We start from the raw sequence: 18,095 nt of genomic DNA, 5'->3' as shown, positions 1-18,095 counted from the left end.
CCGCTGCCGGCGCCTTCCTTAAACCGCCTGTAAAACCCGTAAATCTTTGACATTGACCGCGAGTCCCCCTTACTGCTGCTATATTTGTCACTGGACATAAATTTATGTCCATAGTGAAACACTATACCATGAGAAATATTTGTCACTGAACATAAATAAATGTCCATAGTACTAGTGAAACACTACACCATGAGAAATATTTGTCGCTGGACATAAATTAATGTCCATAGTACTAGTGAAACACTACACCATGAGAAATATTTGTCACTGGACATAAATTTATGTCCATAGTACTAGTGAAACACTACACCATGAGAAATATTTGTCACTGGACATAAATTTATGTCCATAGTACTAGTGAAACACTACACCATGAGAAATATTTGTCACTGGACATACATTTATGTCCATCATGAACACTACACCATGAGAAATATTTGTCACTGGACATAAATTTATGTCCATAGTACTAGTGAAACACTACACCATGAGAAATATTTGTCACTGGACATACATTTATGTCCATCAAGAAACACTATAGATACCGTGAGAAATATTTGTCACTGGACATAAATTTATGTCCATCACGAAACACTATAGATACCATGAGAAATATTTGTCACTGGACATAAATTTATGTCCATAGTGAAACACTACACCATGAGAAATATTTGTCACTGGACATACATTTATGTCCATAGTGAAACACTATAGATACCATGAGAAATATTTGTCACTGGACATAAATTTATGTCCATCACGAAACACTATAGATACCATGAGAAATATTTGTCACTGGACATAAATTTATGTCCATCACGAAACACTACACCATGAGAAATATTTGTCACTGGACATAAATTTATGTCCATAGTGAAACACTACACCATGAGAAATATTTGTCACTGGACATAAATTTATGTCCATAGTGAAACACTATACCATGAGAAATATTTGTCACTGAACATAAATAAATGTCCATAGTACTAGTGAAACACTACACCATGAGAAATATTTGTCGCTGGACATAAATTAATGTCCATAGTGAAACACTACACCATGAGAAATATTTGTCACTGGACATAAATTTATGTCCATAGTGAAACACTACACCATGAGAAATATTTGTCACTGGACATAAATTTATGTCCATAGTACTAGTGAAACACTACACCATGAGAAATATTTGTCACTGGACATACATTTATGTCCATAGTGAAACACTACACCATGAGAAATATTTGTCACTGGACATACATTTATGTCCATCATGAACACTACACCATGAGAAATATTTGTCACTGGACATACATTTATGTCCATAGTGAAACACTACACCATGAGAAATATTTGTCACTGGACATACATTTATGTCCATCACGAAACACTATAGATACCGTGAGAAATATTTGTCACTGGACATAAATTTATGTCCATCACGAAACACTATAGATACCATGAGAAATATTTGTCACTGGACATAAATTTATGTCCATAGTGAAACACTACACCATGAGAAATATTTGTCACTGGACATACATTTATGTCCATAGTGAAACACTATAGATACCGTGAGAAATATTTGTCACTGGACATACATTTATGTCCATAGTGAAACACTATAGATACCATGAGAAATATTTGTCACTGGACATAAATTTATGTCCATAGTGAAACACTACACCATGAGAAATATTTGTCACTGGACATACATTTATGTCCATAGTGAAACACTATAGATACCATGAGAAATATTTGTCACTGGACATAAATTTATGTCCATCACGAAACACTATAGATACCATGAGAAATATTTGTCACTGGACATAAATTTATGTCCATCACGAAACACTACACCATGAGAAATATTTGTCGCTGGACATAAATTTATGTCCATCACGAAACACTATACCATGAGAAATATTTGTCACTGGACATAAATTTATGTTCAGTGAAAAATATTTCTCATGGTGTAGTGTTTCACTATGGACATAAATTTATGTCAAAATGAAAAAGTGCAAAACTACAACTTTTACTAAGAAACCAAGTATCCTGAAAAGATCGTTAAGAATAGTAATGTTTTATTGCTGTCAAACTAACCTCTATGCTTGAGGAAAAAACTTCTTTGAAGGTGGAGGTGTTCATCATTGTAAACTAAAAAAGTGGGTGTAAATGTTATATTTTACGACTGTAATAACTGGATCCAATGTTGTATTATACACCATTCTCACAATGGCTGACGAGCGCACGAAAACGAAGTCACCCAGTCATTAGTCCACAACAAAAGATATAAAGCACATGAAATGCATTTATAGAACAAAAGTATAGAAATGGACCTTTTGTTTTCACCTGAAATCGCACTATCCACCTTTATTTTGAATGAGCTGCCTTGCTCAGCCTTGCTAGAATGACTGGGTGAACTCATTTTCATGTGCTCGTCAGCCATTATGATAACAGTGTATAAGTTAGTAGTTATTTAATATTATTTTGTAGTTTCCAGAAATTATCCATACCCCACTCATGGAGGATTTTTTTTAAAGATCCCACCCCCTGAATTACAATTTTCTTTGATAAAATCTATAATAATTATTTTTGTTCTTCGCAAATTCCAAATTCCTCCGTTAGGTATGGATAATTTCTGGAACTACACATTACTATCATAAGCCAATTATCAAATCCTAACAGTACATATTAAAAGTAGTGATTTTTTTTTTCAAATTTTATATGCTCCAAAATAAACTTAAAAGGGAGAACTACTTACTACACCAGCAAAGTGCTCAAGGATTTCTTTTTCCTCCTTCATTCTTACTTGCTGAGAACTAAAAAAGGAAATACATTTTAATTACTAGTATCTGTTACACAATTCAGTACTGTACAGTGGTGGAAAAAATATCCTAGACTGGGAACCCTGTGGTTCTATTGTCTATGATCTTAATAGATAGAGAATAAATTATGTTTTTGATATAATTAGTGTTTGAAGACTAACCTAGGTGGTCTAAGAAAATACTGTCCATTTGCAGTGACTGATACTTGATAGATGTCAAGGGCTTGTAGAGCTAAACAAATAATTTTTAAAAAAAAGTTATTTAAAAAGGCAAATTTTTGCAATAATTCACACATTCAGCTGCAGGGTTTCACGTGACATCCTTTCCTGTCTTGTGCAGAATGTTTGTCAGCTGAATGACAAGTTTTCAATAGAACTCTTTCTGGCTGACAGCACATGGTGGTCAATGTCTGACCACCTTTTGGAGCAGATAATGAGATAGGACCCCGGGGGGTACTCACATATATGGACTATACAGTTATGATCCGCTGAACAGGGTATGGTTTTTCTAGCTTCTTATCTTAAACAGTGTATTCAACTTCAATCAAGTTCCAAGTTCTTCCTGAGTTTCCTGTCACATTCAGGGTTTCTACTTTCGTATTGACCAAAACTGGTTATTATGGTTATCAAAAAAAACCTGGCAGAGTACCCCCCTCCCTCCCCCCCTCCCTCCCCCCCCCCCCCGGAAAGGACTTTTGGCAGCTGATTGAAACCCAACAATTGATGGACCATTGTAATGAGGTTATTTTGAAATGAAATGAATTTGTAAATTCTCATTCTTTTTAGTCATATCATAAATATAATAAAACAATTTTTCCCCTGATTTAGCTTCCATTATTCCTACTATTATATTGTAATCATTTAATCATCCCTTCCCCTAACCCCATAGATTACATACAGTGGCCAGCCCAATATACATACTTGATGAGCATCATTTTATTCTTACCATATTTCAGCAATCTTGTGAACAGTTGGGTTTCTAACGGAAGGAATGGTTTGTTCCCTACAAAATAAAATATATTGAACAGTATTATAATACAGCTATTTCAAAAAGGTTTAGTGTCAAACCTTTCAGAATTTTTTCTGAGGCTTTCAATTTGCAGCTGCATAAGTTGCTTCACATACGGCGAGGATCGGCTCAATTTGATAAACCTTTGGTATGTTGCATACCAAGCCCAGCCAGCACAGAAGAAAATATGCCAAAAAAATAATGCACAGTCTGGCAAAGTTTGGGGAAATCCTTAGTAAAAGTCCATAATTGTTTTGAACTTTCACTAACTTATTGAATTCATATCTCCTATAGTTCTATTTCGGGCTTGGTATGGGATTAATGGCAACAGAAATATAAAAACCATTGCTTTCAATTTAAAAATTGTTAAATAATATAATAATAATAATTTATTATTTATATTGTGCCTGTTTCATTGCGCCTGTTTCAATACCTATAGATTGTGCTTCACGAATCTCTCTAGGTAAATTGTTCCACTTGGGCGCTGCAGATACAAATGCGCGGTCACCTAATGTGATAAGTGTTTTAACCCTAGGTGCTTGTAATAGTAGCTCACTAAATCCTTCTGATGAGTGACTTGTTTGTTCATCGTTTTTGAATCATACTGTACAATGATGATGTTACTACTGACCTCCAGGGACCTTACATGAACCAGCGCCCCATGTTATAGTCTTGACCCCACAAACCAATGTCTTTACCATACTTCGGCAGTCAGGAACAGAGAAAGTGTTGGATATTGCTGCTGTGTACAGTATTAATCATTGCACATTAGATAGAGTATAATTTATACATAACTACTACTGTATATGATAGACAAGTACAAGTATACAAAAAAGGTTTCAAATAAGGTTGTCGGTCGCAGATCTATTTCTTTCTGTCATTTCCTAATAATGTCAAAATAAAACAATCAACAAATTAATATCCTTAAAAATGATATTTTTGTTACCTGATGAAGTATGAAGTAATGGCTTCTAAAAGGAAAGAAAGAAAGAAGATTTAGGTTGGTCTTATTCGTTAGATAATAACAATAATAATAAATTAATAATAATAATATATTAATAATAGTAATAATGATAGTAAAGTTATTTATGCTCTTTTACTCCGACGAAGGACTAGCGTCCGAAACGTCAGTAAGTTTTTTCATCTTTTCACAGTGTATAATTTACCTTTTCATCATTACTGTTTCATTAGAAACACCGACGCAGCTCACACTAGTTTTTAGCTAGTTATATCTTTTTATTTATATAGTGCTATTTCCAAAACATTGCACGATAGTGCTTTTTACAAAAGATATTTCACCGCCTTACAAAACTGCAAAATTAAATGATACAAATGGCTAACAATTTAATTAAAACTAAGCTAAACTATAGAATGGACTAATGTATAAATATTATAAAATTTAGGTGTATATATCTTATGTACCAGATACTAGATAATGGGGACTTTAAGATTTGCAAAATCTGTAATATCGAGTCAACCGGAAGTGTAAACAACTTCATTTTGGGGTTTCGAGTCTTTAAAATCTGTCTTCCCTGTGGATGAGTTGACTTTTACTGACAGTGTTTGAATGAAATCTCCAAAGAACAGAACCCCAAAGAGATATTATTTACACTTCCGCACTTTACACTTTGCAAATCTTAAAGTCCCTAATGTACTAGATACCACAACATCATGCTAATAATACATTATGGCTGCTAATTTGATAGGAAAGAGAGAATGTCAACCAACCTTAGTAGTAGTATCCTGGTCAGACTGAGTCGTTGTTTCAGAGGTACTACTGCTTGTGCTTCCTGCTGTAGACAGTCCTCCACCAGTGGTAGATGTTCCATTACCCACAGTAGACAGTGATGCACCAACAGATGACATGGTGGAAGTTGTGGTGCTGGTGGTAGAGCTTAAAGTTGTGCTAGTAGTAGTAGTTGTTGTTGTTGTGTTTGTCTGGGCTGTTGTGGAGTTTGTAGACGATGCTGAGGCAGATGACGATGAGGAATTGTCTGCTGCTTGTTGACTATGGATCAAAAAAATCATTTTTTAATTAATAAACTGGTTTGACAACAAGCTAAAAAGAGGTACAAGTATTACAGTGCAACTACTATAACTGGGGCCACTTCGACAGTGAGAACCAACCAAATTGTAGAATAAAAACAATACATCCCCCTTAGGGTAGCGGAGCCAATCAGAAAACAGCAGAGAACAATAGCCTTTCAAATATCTTTTCATTCCCCAAAGAAAATGAACATGGCTATCAAGGTCAAATTACATTTCTTGTGCAGTCTAGGTTTCTGATGGCTCCCCACTACCCAAAGTTGGAAGTACATATAGTACATACCATTTCTTGAAAATGGCTGGAATATGATGTTTGGCAATGGACTGGAATTTTCTTACAAAAACTTCTAACATCCTCATCAAAATCTCTCGCCCCTGAAAAATAATTATTTTTTATCACGGGGATTAGTTTACAATTCATATCGTACATGCGTGTACAACATTATTATAACTGTTATGATTGTACTTACTGATCCTTGTTCGTCGCTCTTCTGTCTTATGCATTCAACTAGGTTTAGAAGAAGCTGCAATATGCAAAAATAACTGTTTATATTATCTTTCCGATTGTCTGGTTTGTGTACCCTTTATTAGAGCACACAGCAAGCGGCAGTATTTTATATTTTGTCATTCATATCAAAAATAATGCTATCTAATTTGTATTTTATAAAATAAATAAAAATCTTGCTAGCTGTACTGTATGTGCTTTGCTTTTTCATGCTTAATATCCTAAATCCCTGCATGCTTTTTGATTGCACACAGCAGGAATGCAAACATGTTTTCCACTTCTTTCTATTTCTTATTCCAGGAGATATTATTTCCTGGCCAATAAGAGTAACTAATAGTTTACCTTGCAAGACATTGTTTGTATGCTGACCGGCAATGAGTCATCGTGCACATTTTTTGAAAACATGCTGACAGCCAATGACAGATGAGGAAGAGGTAGGTGTGTGCGCACATGATGCACCAGGTCTGCTAACGTGCTGTAAGCAAGTGGGCGTAGAGATTCTTTAGTGGTCCAGCCAGTTCCGATCAGAACTTCTTCGTCAAACAACTGGTCAATATGAGGTACGAATCCTAGAAAAAATAAAGGATATTACAAGGCCGCGCAGAGATATAGATTTTATATTCATGATATCTTATGAGTGAGTGCAGTGAATGAGTTAAGGTATTCTCAACATGACAAGATAATGTTTAGTGATAAGATTATGAATGAATGAATGAATGAAACCTTTATTCAAAATAAATAAAGCCAGGGTAGTCCCTTCAGAACCAATAAAAAGCTCTGCTATCAATGGGAGCCCTGGCATAAAATCCAAGTTCAAATAAATAGAAATACTGATAAAATAGATAAATACAATATGAGTTAAATACTATAAATATGTATAAATATATATAAGCCACTTTACGGCTTGAGAACCGCCTCCAGCGCGCGCGCGACCCCATCCCGAATCCCCCACCCTCCCTAGTAACAAAGGAAGGTGAGAAATCCGGGACAAACCCGCACCACTGAAGATGACTCCCAAGCCGCAAAGCGGCCTATAGTACGTTAAAAATCTACATGACTATATTCAAAATACTATTTACAAAATATCATATATAAGATAAGTGTATAATTTCTAGGAAATACATTTATTATATAAAATGCACCCATTATAATAAAAAGACTTTTTGACAGTTTCGGTTCTAACACATGACAAATGTAATAACTTAGTCTGTCTAGTAACCCTACCCTTATTAAAATGAAAATTAGATTAGAAAAGATTAGTGACAGTAATAACTGTTATTAAATAGGATAACGTTAACAATGGTAGCAGAAGGTTATTCCAATCTCTTTAGAGAGCATTCATAATTTATCTACTGGGGGGGTGGGGGCTATGAGGTTTTTTTTAGGTTTTGACAAAAAAGTATTTGATGGCCCACCCATTCAAACCTAACATTTCAGCAGTGATATGAAATGATGAACATTCTGTTATAGCCTTGATATCCTACTCACTATTTCTGAGGTCGGTAGCCAAAATGTGTCTTGCAGCAATCAGGAGTTCTTTTCTCAAGTGAGCTACTTCCTGTTATTACAACATTGATGACATTATTAGTAGTCATGTGATCACGTCCTACAAAGGCCCTATCAATGAAACCTACCTGTGGGCAGTATCTTAAAAGACCAAGCAGACCACCAACCATGTTCTGAGAATAGGTATTAACCATTTCCTGTGATGGAGAAAAGGAATAGCGTAAATAACACCACAGAAAAATAACTGGGCCAAGGTGTACAAAGGGGGGATAGTACTATCCAACAGATAAATCCTTATCCAGTGAATAATAAGTTGATGCTGTTATCAATAAATTTATCCACTGTATTTACGGTAAGGTTTACCGCCTGATAGTGCTATCTAACCTTTGTACAACCAGACATTGTGCATATTCTTACGAAGTGGGGAAGGATTTACAGTCACTGTCATAACATTTGTAATTCACCCATGTTCACTATTCTAGGTGCCACACAAGATATATATGAAGAAGTTGTTGCAATAGGTAATCTGATTATCGTAAATTCTGTCATTAGTCCAGTTGTGTATAATGATACAGTATGTTGCATGTACTTCTTCCACATGTGAATTTAATAAAGACAAACTAGAATAGGACACTCAAGATACAGCTGTAGTCTGTTCTGTTATTATAGTTTATTAATATCGTATTGAAGCAATGGTAGAGCTTACGTACCACCCTACCCTCCTTTGTAGCAGTCCCTATAGACCTCTTGCACTTCGTCCCAAGAGGAATTGTTTTGGGGGACTAACAATAGAGGTTTCTTTGGATAAAAAAGACAGCCAATTGCTTTGTTCCCCAGAAAAATCACCCGAGGACATCAATGCAAAGAACTATACACAAGCCATGCATTATTTCCACACAAGAAAAAAAAACTTGCAAAAGCCTAAGAGCTGTAATAAAACTGATTATTATATCATATTGTACAATAAATCATGTACTATACCTGATAAATCCTGATGATGTATGCTAAGAAGGAAAGGGTCTTGATCTGAGCAGCGACAAAGTCAACATACACCTCCTTGTTGAATGTAGGGGATTTTCTGTTGAAATGAAAAAAAAAAAAAGAAATTTATGATTTACTTCATACCCCTCGAGTTCAAGTTTATGCAAATAAAGAAACAAATAAAGACACAGTTTATTTTTTGAACTCAAGACTCCACAATTAAGTAATAGGTGAGTGTAATATCACTACACATATCACCATTAGACCTTGCATAACATCAGAATACAGCTTTGGAGAACAACAAAAATAGGTTTCTAATTCTCAAAGAATAAAATTCTTTTGTTTTGTTCTCTATATTGAGCTGCTTTGACGTCACATGTAAGTGGTTCTATATTATCATGAACATTAACCAAATGAGTATCAGGACCAAAATTGAAATGTTCAGAGCAACCCCTAGTTTAAAAAGTCAGAAATTTCATTTAATCTCCAATATATGCTACAAATCTTATTAGACACTTTAGGATAGAATATGGGTGAATATTTTTTGGAGTCTGCTTGCAAAGATGAGAAAAATTGTCCACTCGTATTCAGCCCTAAAATGTCTAATAAGTTATTTATTATCCAACTGAGCATACCTTTTCCCCAAAAGAAGGCTTCAAAATGACTAGTTTTCAAAACCGTTTTTTAATGTACAAGATATTTGTACCTGCTCCACGCTTTCTCCTGGATTATTTATATACTAATTTGAATAGTTAGATTAAAAATATACTTGGACTTGAGCTTGTTGAACAACCAAATAATCATGCAGTTACCTTGCATTTAAAGACGGCTGTAGGACAATGGTATTCATAACCAGTGGAATGAAATCAGCCACAACAGTGTAAACATTCTGCTTGTAAAGCTATAAAGCAGTGAAAGAAAAAAATATTTCTTTTGGCAGCTGAATAGGGTTGGGAGATAGCTGGATAGGGATAAAAGATATAGATGGATGGGATAGGATGGGATTGATTGATTGAATTCAAGCAACTGAAAAGAAGACACTGTGGTGGATAGATGAATAGGAAGAGTGGCTTAAACCATCAGAGAACAAGTCCAAATTTACCTGATACATTAACACGACAATAATTGGTAACTCAGCAAGAACTTTGAGAGAACTGATGGCTTTTGGAATAGTTGTCTGCAGAATCAAACAAACATCATTTTAACAACTGCTCATCAAGATTCGACCTTTTTTGGAATTTTTCAAAAACATTGTTCCTTGATATTTAGATTCATACACCCAGGGTAAGCTCCAATAAATTTTTTACACAAATTTGAGGCCAGCATGGAGCAACATGTACATTAATTGTAGCTCTTGTTTAATGTACAACTAGAAAACAGAGTATCTACTCAAAAATACACAATTAGCTATTAAGAGGAAATTTTTTTCAATGATGAGCAATAATGGCAAAAAATGCCAAAAACTAGACTTTCGTATGAGTTTTGATCCCAATTTTTCGTTTTGGGTTAACACTCAAAACCTTTTTAAACAGTTAGAAACTGGTGTACTATGATAAAATGCCTGTTTGAAGCAGTATTTTCAATTGTACAAAGATGTTTTGCTGCATTTGTGTTAGAATGTTGCTTTGTAAGGCTTTTTTATAGAAAATATATGGGAAATAAGCAAATGAAGGCCTAAACCTCATTTTTCGAATAAAATTTTTGCTTTGGGTTAACACTTTGATTCCACTCTCATTGGTCATCCTCAACTTTCAAACAAGTTAAACTTTCTGAATATAACAAGATTTTAGCCTTGTACTATAGCCTTTCTTCAGGAAAATAGTTTTTGGCGCTCACTGCTTGAATACGAAAAGAATTCTCTCTCAAAATAAAAGTGGATGATTTCAAACCTGTTGTCCTGTCTTTCCTCCACCGCCGTCGCCACTACTCATTGGAGATGCTGCTGGTGTGCCTACAGGGGTGTTTCCTTGGGATGACGCTCCTGGCAGATTATTTCCTTGACTCTCGGTAGGAAGGAAACCAGTTGCTGATATGGAGACCACCTCAAAATGTTGCTTCTATTAAAGATAATGTCAAGAGGATTATGATGTTAGAGGGATTTCAACAAAGCTATGAACCTACAGTAGATCACGATAGATAATGAAAAGATCAGGGCTTAAAATTATGGCCAATCGAAGCTGGCCAATCGGCCAAGTCGCCAATCATGATCACAAGCCAAATAAATTTTAGCTATTTTGGTCAAAATGATCGGCAAGGCAAAGATTTGGCCAGACAAGTCCCAGTTCTAGCCAAACATATTGTCCGATGTCCATCCATTATTTTAAGCCTTGAAAGAATTGCAAGTTTTAACACTTACGACATTGACAGGCAGTTCTTTGTAGATAGTCTTGACATACTGTAAAAAGTGTTGAATCTAAAACAAACAAGAAAAAATTTAATGCCAAATTTAAAAAAATCCTAACCAAAATTCCACTGTGATCTACATGTATACATGTATTCATAGGAGTTAGCAATAAGTGCCCTGAAAAAGATCATACCAAACATCATTTTATACCAAGTCATAAGTAAATCATAAGTATTATTTAAGTTAATGGGCTTGTAAGCAAAACATAAACCCTGTAATACAGTATTTGAGTTAAGTGAAACACCCAAAAGTACCACATTTAATGTGTTCGTATACTTCAATGCATGGGCTTTTTCCCGCCACACAAGCCTTTGCAGACCATTGGTAAAACCAGCCAGCAAGATGTATTGGTTTAACAAACAGAACCCGTGCAAAGTATGGGCACAAATTACTGTTGTTCTACTCTAACCATGAATACTCGAATCTATTTTATTCTATCTTTTATTTGTGTAAATATACTTTTTCTTTCTCTTTCATCATTTCATCTCCTTGAATAGCTTTTATAGACTTTCAATACATGAAACTCGAATTCTATTCTTTTGATTTGTAATCTGATTGGTTGACAAACTTGAGTAGAACGACGGTAAGTGTGGTCATACTTTTGTACGTTGCGCTGTACAAGCAGGTTGTGGACAGTATTATCTTACCTCTGCCTGAAGAGGAGGTCTAAACTGTTTATGTAACTCTATTATGATTCGAAGGCAAACAAGTACATTTTCTTCATTTTCAATCTAGAAAAGAATAATAACTTTAGATCTGTCTCTCTAACTACGGGGTAGAATGGGTGGTGTACAGACTGTATGCTGCTGACGTCAAGTCTAAAATAATACTACAATATCAATATTAGAAGTCCCTTATGTTTTTTCATGTATTATTTTACATTGCTGTAATTGGAAATAAAAAAACCTTGCAACCCCTGGGGGGGGGGGGGGGTACTCCCCTATATTTGCTATAGGGGTACGTGCCCCCAAACAGGGTATGGTTTTCAGCGATTCTACTCTGGAACAGGGTATATAAAATTGCGCTCGCTCTGGAACAGGGTATATGAAATCACGCTCTCTCCTCTCTGGAACAGGGTTTTCAGAGATCTTGCTCTGGAACAGGGTATGAATTTCAGCGATTTTTACTCTGGAACAGGGTCAGGGTTCGGAGGGCTCGGCGGCACACCCCTACCCTAAACGGGCAAGAGTACCCCCCCCCCCCCCCCCAACTCCAACCTTGTGATATTAGAAGTCATAGATTTGCTATATAGATAGTAAATATGTAATCATCGACTTTATTATTACAATCAATATCATGAAATCCAAATATTTAATAATAATTCTAATAATAAAATTACCTCCAGCAAATGAAACATTAATGAAAGTATGGACTGTGGAATAAAATAAAAATATGTCATTAATAAAATCAATAATTTCTCTAAAATATGATACAAAACTTAACGTAACAGCAGGACATCTAACAATCTCTGCCCAGAATTGGAACTTGTCCAGTCAATAATTGCCTTGCTGGTCATTTTGACCAGTAAGGCTGAACTAGAAATGAAGTACAGTATGACTGAACTAAAAACTGATTTGACTGGTCATCATGACTGTCAACTTACCAGCTGTTATCTTAAGCCATATACATGTACACATGTATGGGGAATCATTTAACAAAACTGTTGCACAGAAGAAGTGTACATAACACAACGGTGTTTGTTTTTTAAAAATTTTGCTAAACTAACCTTAAAATGTGCTCGAAGGTGTTCATTTGTAGGAATTCTGTGAAGAATTTCTAGAAGAAGCTTACGAATTTGCTAAGAAACAAATACAAATGGAAATGGTTAATCATTAATATCAAAAATGAGAACCATTTCTTTTTAGAGAAGATACTGTAAATTGCACAAAGTATCTTAATCGCAAGTGAACGGCACTTGAAATGAAAAAAAATGTGAATGGGTTTATATTAATTTTATGAGTTTTTAGAGTTTTAAACTCAAAAATAATAATAATTATTATTATTATTATAATAATGATAAAAATAATTTATTTTTTTTAATGATAAAAAAAAATAAAAATAATAATAATAACAATAGTTAACATTTATGAAGTGCCATTTCCAGAAGCTCAATGGCGCTTTACAAAATCGCTATAAAATTTATAAAAATTCAAGCAAAAACTAATAATAAAATAAATTTTTATCATAACAAGTATACATTAAAGATATTGAATGCTTACATAATAAATAAATATTAGAACCCGAAAAAGGTACCATAACAAACCTGTACAGTGCTTTCTGCAACAAACTGAGGCTCTCCTTCTCTAAGGAATAGGAGAAATTTTGGGATGGCATGCTCCAGAAAGGCAGGATAGCTAGACGACTGAACTATAGTCTGCAGGGAAAAAATAATAGTAATCATCAACAAGTGGCAGGGGTGATGCACTTGAACTTTCGAGTTCTCTGTTGCTCAGGGTTAGCTTAGATTTTGTGTAAAATATTCATGTGTTGTAGTGAAGTGTCTGCTGTGCATTCTAACTTTAGTATTGGTATTTGTGAATATTTAGGCACTGGTACAAGGCTAACCCTGAGTAAATGAATCTGTAATCAAGGAGCACAGCGGTAATTTGGAACTCCAAAATGGGCTTTTTCTGATCATAAACTTCATTTCTGCAGGTTTTAATCAATGGTAAAAAATTACGACACTTAGTTACCAACCTCAAAATTTTCACTTATTTCTTGAGCTGCTTTAAGCTTGTTTTCATCAGCTATAAAAATTAAAAATTGATAAATAAGTTTGTCTTTTCTGACTAAAAATGCAAAATGGTGCAATTACATGGAGCAATTTTGTAATTTTCTCTGCAACTTATCTTGCAATGGAGCTTGCAACACAAGTTGCATGGAGCATTGCAGCGTGTAACCTACAGTGCATTTTTTTTTAAAATGTTGAGAAACAAGTTGCAGCAATCGTTGCAAAAGTAGAATTCAATAACTGCATCTTCATTGCACCATGTAAACACTCTCGCAAATTGCGTTAACCCTCATATGCTTCATGAGTGTTTTTCACTGGTAATGTACGTACTTCCTCACACTCTGTGCTTCAAGAGTTTTTCCTCCCTTCACAAAAATCAACTCCTAAATTCTAATTCAATCTATCCGCTGCCTTATCAATTGGGTTGCAAAACCTGTTAGGCTTTCCTCCGTCTAACCAGGAATTTGTAAACCCCATTATATTTTTATAGACCAGTTGCTATGACCAGACTAAAAATCAATTCCTTATCGATTGGGCTACAAAACCTGTTCGGCTTTCCACAGTCTAACCAGGAATTTGTAAACCCCATTAGATTTTTATAGACCCGTTGCTATGACCAGACTAAAAATCAATTCCTTATCAATTAGGTGGCAAAACCTGTTAGGCTTTCCACCGTCTAACCAGGCATTTGTAAACCCCATTAGATTTTTATAGACCCCTTGCTATGACCAGACTAAATATCAATTCCTGTAAACTGTGAGATAATACATGTACTATATATTAACCCTTTGGCTCCCATACCGGCCATAGCCGGCCGTACGTAAACAATCAGTTATTCCCAAGCCGGCCTTAACCGGCCGAAAATACTACATGCTTTGTACCGTACTCTCCCGGCCCCCCCTAAGATCTGAGTCCCAAACGGTTGATTTATCATTGTTCTTAATACATTAGCCAATCAGATTCTCAGAACTGCGCATAACAAAAGCGATTCCTAGTTGAGTAGTGGACCGTCAAAAATTAGCATTCGAGTTCAGCGAAGTGCGAAAACAAGATGGCGATGCGAATTAATGAAGGTGAATATCGAGCGATTTTTGGTGATTCAGATGAAGAAGAACAGCGTTTTGAAGGAGAAGAAGATTCAAATATTGATTTTGAAGGCTTAGAAATCCAAGAAAGTGGAAGTGAGGCTTCTAACAGCAGCGAAGACGAAGAAGACAGCGATGAAAACAGCGACGATGAAGAATGGACGGACCGACTCACGGACTTCGAAATTCCTGCATTCTCTGGTCTTTCTGGGATACAGATTGAAATCCCAGATGATCCCAAGGCAGTTTTTTTCTTTTCTGAAATGTTTGGGGAAGAAATAATGGATCTTATCATACTTGAAATCAACAAATATGCCAGACAAACGTTGTCTAATCGCCCCCAGCGTTTGGCTCAGTGGAAGGATGTGACAAAAAGCGAACTCAAAGCGTATTTTGGTTTGTGTATTGTGTTTGGAGTCAACAAGCTACCAAAAGTTGCAGACTACTGGTCAAATGATCGCTTCCTAGGAAATCGAGCTATCAAAGAAGTAATGGCGAGGAATAGATTTAATGAAATAACCCAGTTTTTACACTTCTCTGACATAACCAAAGAACCGGCACGAGGTGAACCTGGCTACAATCGTCTTTACAAAGTGCGACCCATTTTGTCTTTGGTCTTAAATAATTTCCAGCGATGCTATTCCCCATCCAAGAACATTTCAGTTGATGAGGGAATGATTGCTTACAAAGGCAGACTATCTTTCCGCCAATATATGCCTGCAAAGCCCACAAAGTACGGGATCAAAGTGTGGATGTCGGCGGACTCCTTGAATGGCTATGTGCTAAATTACAGTGTTTATCTCGGGGACGATGGTACGAGCAAAACTCACGGACTTGGCTATAATGTTGTGATGAATATGGTCAATCCATTCCTTAATTGAAATCACCATGTTTTTTTTGATAATTTTTTCTCAAGTTCTCGACTTCTAGAACATTTAGAAGCACAAAACACCTATGCTTGCTCAACGCTTCGTTGTAATCGCAAAAATCTGCCGCCATGTGCTAAAACGAAGCTTCGCCAACCCGGGGAACTTATTCAGAGACAGAAAGGGAAATTACTCTTCACAAAATGGCACGACAAAAAGAGATGTGGCATTTCTTTCCATGAATGTTTCCCCTGAAGAGCCTTCCCGTACCGTTCAGCGTAAGAAGAAGGGAAGTATCTTCAAGATCCAGAAGCCACGTGTGTCTGATGTCTACACAGCAAACATGGGTGGTGTTGATCGGGCAGATCAGCTTCGTTCATATTATTATGTGGGTAGACAGTCACGAAAATGGTACAGATACATCTTCTGGTTTTTATTTAATGTGAGTTGTACCAATGCCTACGTTCTTGAGGGCATTCATAGGGGAAATAAGCGACCCCAGCAAGATTTTAGACTCAGTTTATTTGTAGTATAAAACGTGACAATGGAAGCGCTAATGGCGGCAAATTTGAATTTTCTAATAAACACAAAACATTTTGCTGTTTTTTTGGTCACAGTTGCGAACTCCTGTGTATATATAACATTTTATAAGATAGATTAATATTTCAGCTTTAATTCTGTGTTGTCAGTTTTGTCTGTCAAGGCCCCATTTTCTACTGAGCATATACACTTTGAAATGAACTACCCAATTTTATAAATGACATTTAATTACCTCTGGGAACAACAGAAGATTAGGCAGGATACCCCCTGGGAGCCAAAGGGTTAACACTTACCTATTGCTGCTTCTTTGAGAAGGTTTACAAAGGTTGTGCATTTTTTGATAATCCCTTCTGGGGTGCTGTGTTGTAACTGAGGGGTAGTACTACTAGCCATTCTCAGATCATCAAGGCTACTAAGATTTCAAAAAAATATACATGTAAAACAAACTGTAGCAAAAAAAACAAAACAAAATAACTGGATCGTAATAGTTAAGATACTTGTAAGAAGTCTGTAACTTTTGTTAGAATAATAATAATAATAATAATAGTATTACTTGGTTAGATGATAAATTCTTTTTTTCTTGATCACTCCTGTATTTATCCCCACCACCTCTCCCCAAAAACCTTTGGAAAATGTGGAGGTGAGAATGAACTATTCTAGTGAGAATCAGTGTGACAGATGATGGTCTGTCCCCTTCATTCTATTCTTTAGCTAGTTATCTCCTAAAGTAGTCTAACTACTGTATATGAAGATATAGAAATATAGAAAAGTTATAGTGCTTGGGAACGAGGTTATTCCGGGTGAAAGTCCTTGGAATTAAATTCGGAAACAATAATTTCCGACCTCGCTGGGAATCGAACCCACGACCTTCGGAATTGTACCACCGATGCTCTACCAGCTGAGCTAGAGGTCAGACTGAGAGCAGGCCGGGGTGAAATAGAACTACTGTATACTAGGATTTATCTTCTGTCCCCCTTATAGACTGAATATCACCAAATGATTATGGTATAATTAAGATTAGATGCAAAACTGTATGTTACGTATAAAATGCCTTATGAGTATAATTCATACTCTTTGGTAAAGAATACTAGGTTGACTATTAATATATCTACAGATTACTATAAACGGTTATCGTGTGATCTGTTGTCAAATGCGCCTTGGCAAATGACATAAGCTTCTTTCTTCAAAATCAAATTGAAAATTAAGTCTAATACCTGAATAATGTAAAATAGATATAAAAAGAGGTTCTTGGGTGAGTTTTTTTAGCAACAAGTTGAATAATTCTATGGGCAAAAAACGAATTAACTTGTGATAGACAATGTTAACAAGTTTTAACAGACACAGACTTCAGCAAGACCTGAGATGTCAGAAAGATAAAATAAATGAATCGAAAATCAATTGAAAAGAAAGAAATATTAACTTACTAAGTTTCAGTTACCTTTTGAACGCCTTACCAAAGCTAAATAGTTCAAAAAACCAACTTTACGTAAGTTATTTCAAGTCCCTTGTGGAGGCCGCCATCTTGTTCGCGCTTAAATGAGACCTTCAAAAATGAAGGCGTTAATGCGCATGTCATAGTCCAATGGGAGGAACCGCTA

General features: G+C 35.6%; 1 protein-coding gene across 1 annotated transcript; it reads right to left on the bottom strand.

The window, feature by feature from the left end:
* Window positions 1-2,064: 2,064 nt before the first annotated feature.
* LOC116287048 (transformation/transcription domain-associated protein) lies at window positions 2,065-18,023 on the bottom strand. Its single transcript, XM_089036869.1, has 24 exons — window positions 17,936-18,023; window positions 16,791-16,909; window positions 13,973-14,022; window positions 13,539-13,649; window positions 13,002-13,073; window positions 12,615-12,647; window positions 11,923-12,006; window positions 11,228-11,284; window positions 10,761-10,928; window positions 9,974-10,048; window positions 9,684-9,772; window positions 8,872-8,968; window positions 8,019-8,087; window positions 7,873-7,942; window positions 6,727-6,953; window positions 6,350-6,403; window positions 6,163-6,254; window positions 5,562-5,841; window positions 4,780-4,804; window positions 4,465-4,575; window positions 3,771-3,827; window positions 2,987-3,056; window positions 2,762-2,819; window positions 2,065-2,154 (listed from the first exon to the last, which is right to left on the bottom strand). The coding sequence occupies exons 2-24, from the start codon at window positions 16,888-16,890 to the stop codon at window positions 2,065-2,067; spliced, it is 2,139 nt and encodes a 712-aa protein (XP_088892995.1). The 5' UTR covers window positions 16,891-16,909; window positions 17,936-18,023.
* Window positions 18,024-18,095: the final 72 nt, after the last annotated feature.

This window comes from Actinia tenebrosa, unplaced genomic scaffold, assembly GCF_029948245.1.
Source record: "Actinia tenebrosa isolate PJP-AT-01 unplaced genomic scaffold, QUT_ActTen_1.0 PGA_scaffold4__44_contigs__length_22323623, whole genome shotgun sequence".
Classification (NCBI taxonomy): domain Eukaryota; kingdom Metazoa; phylum Cnidaria; class Anthozoa; order Actiniaria; family Actiniidae; genus Actinia; species Actinia tenebrosa.
Note: the sequence above shows the minus strand (reverse complement) of the source record. Positions and strands in the feature narration are given on the sequence as shown.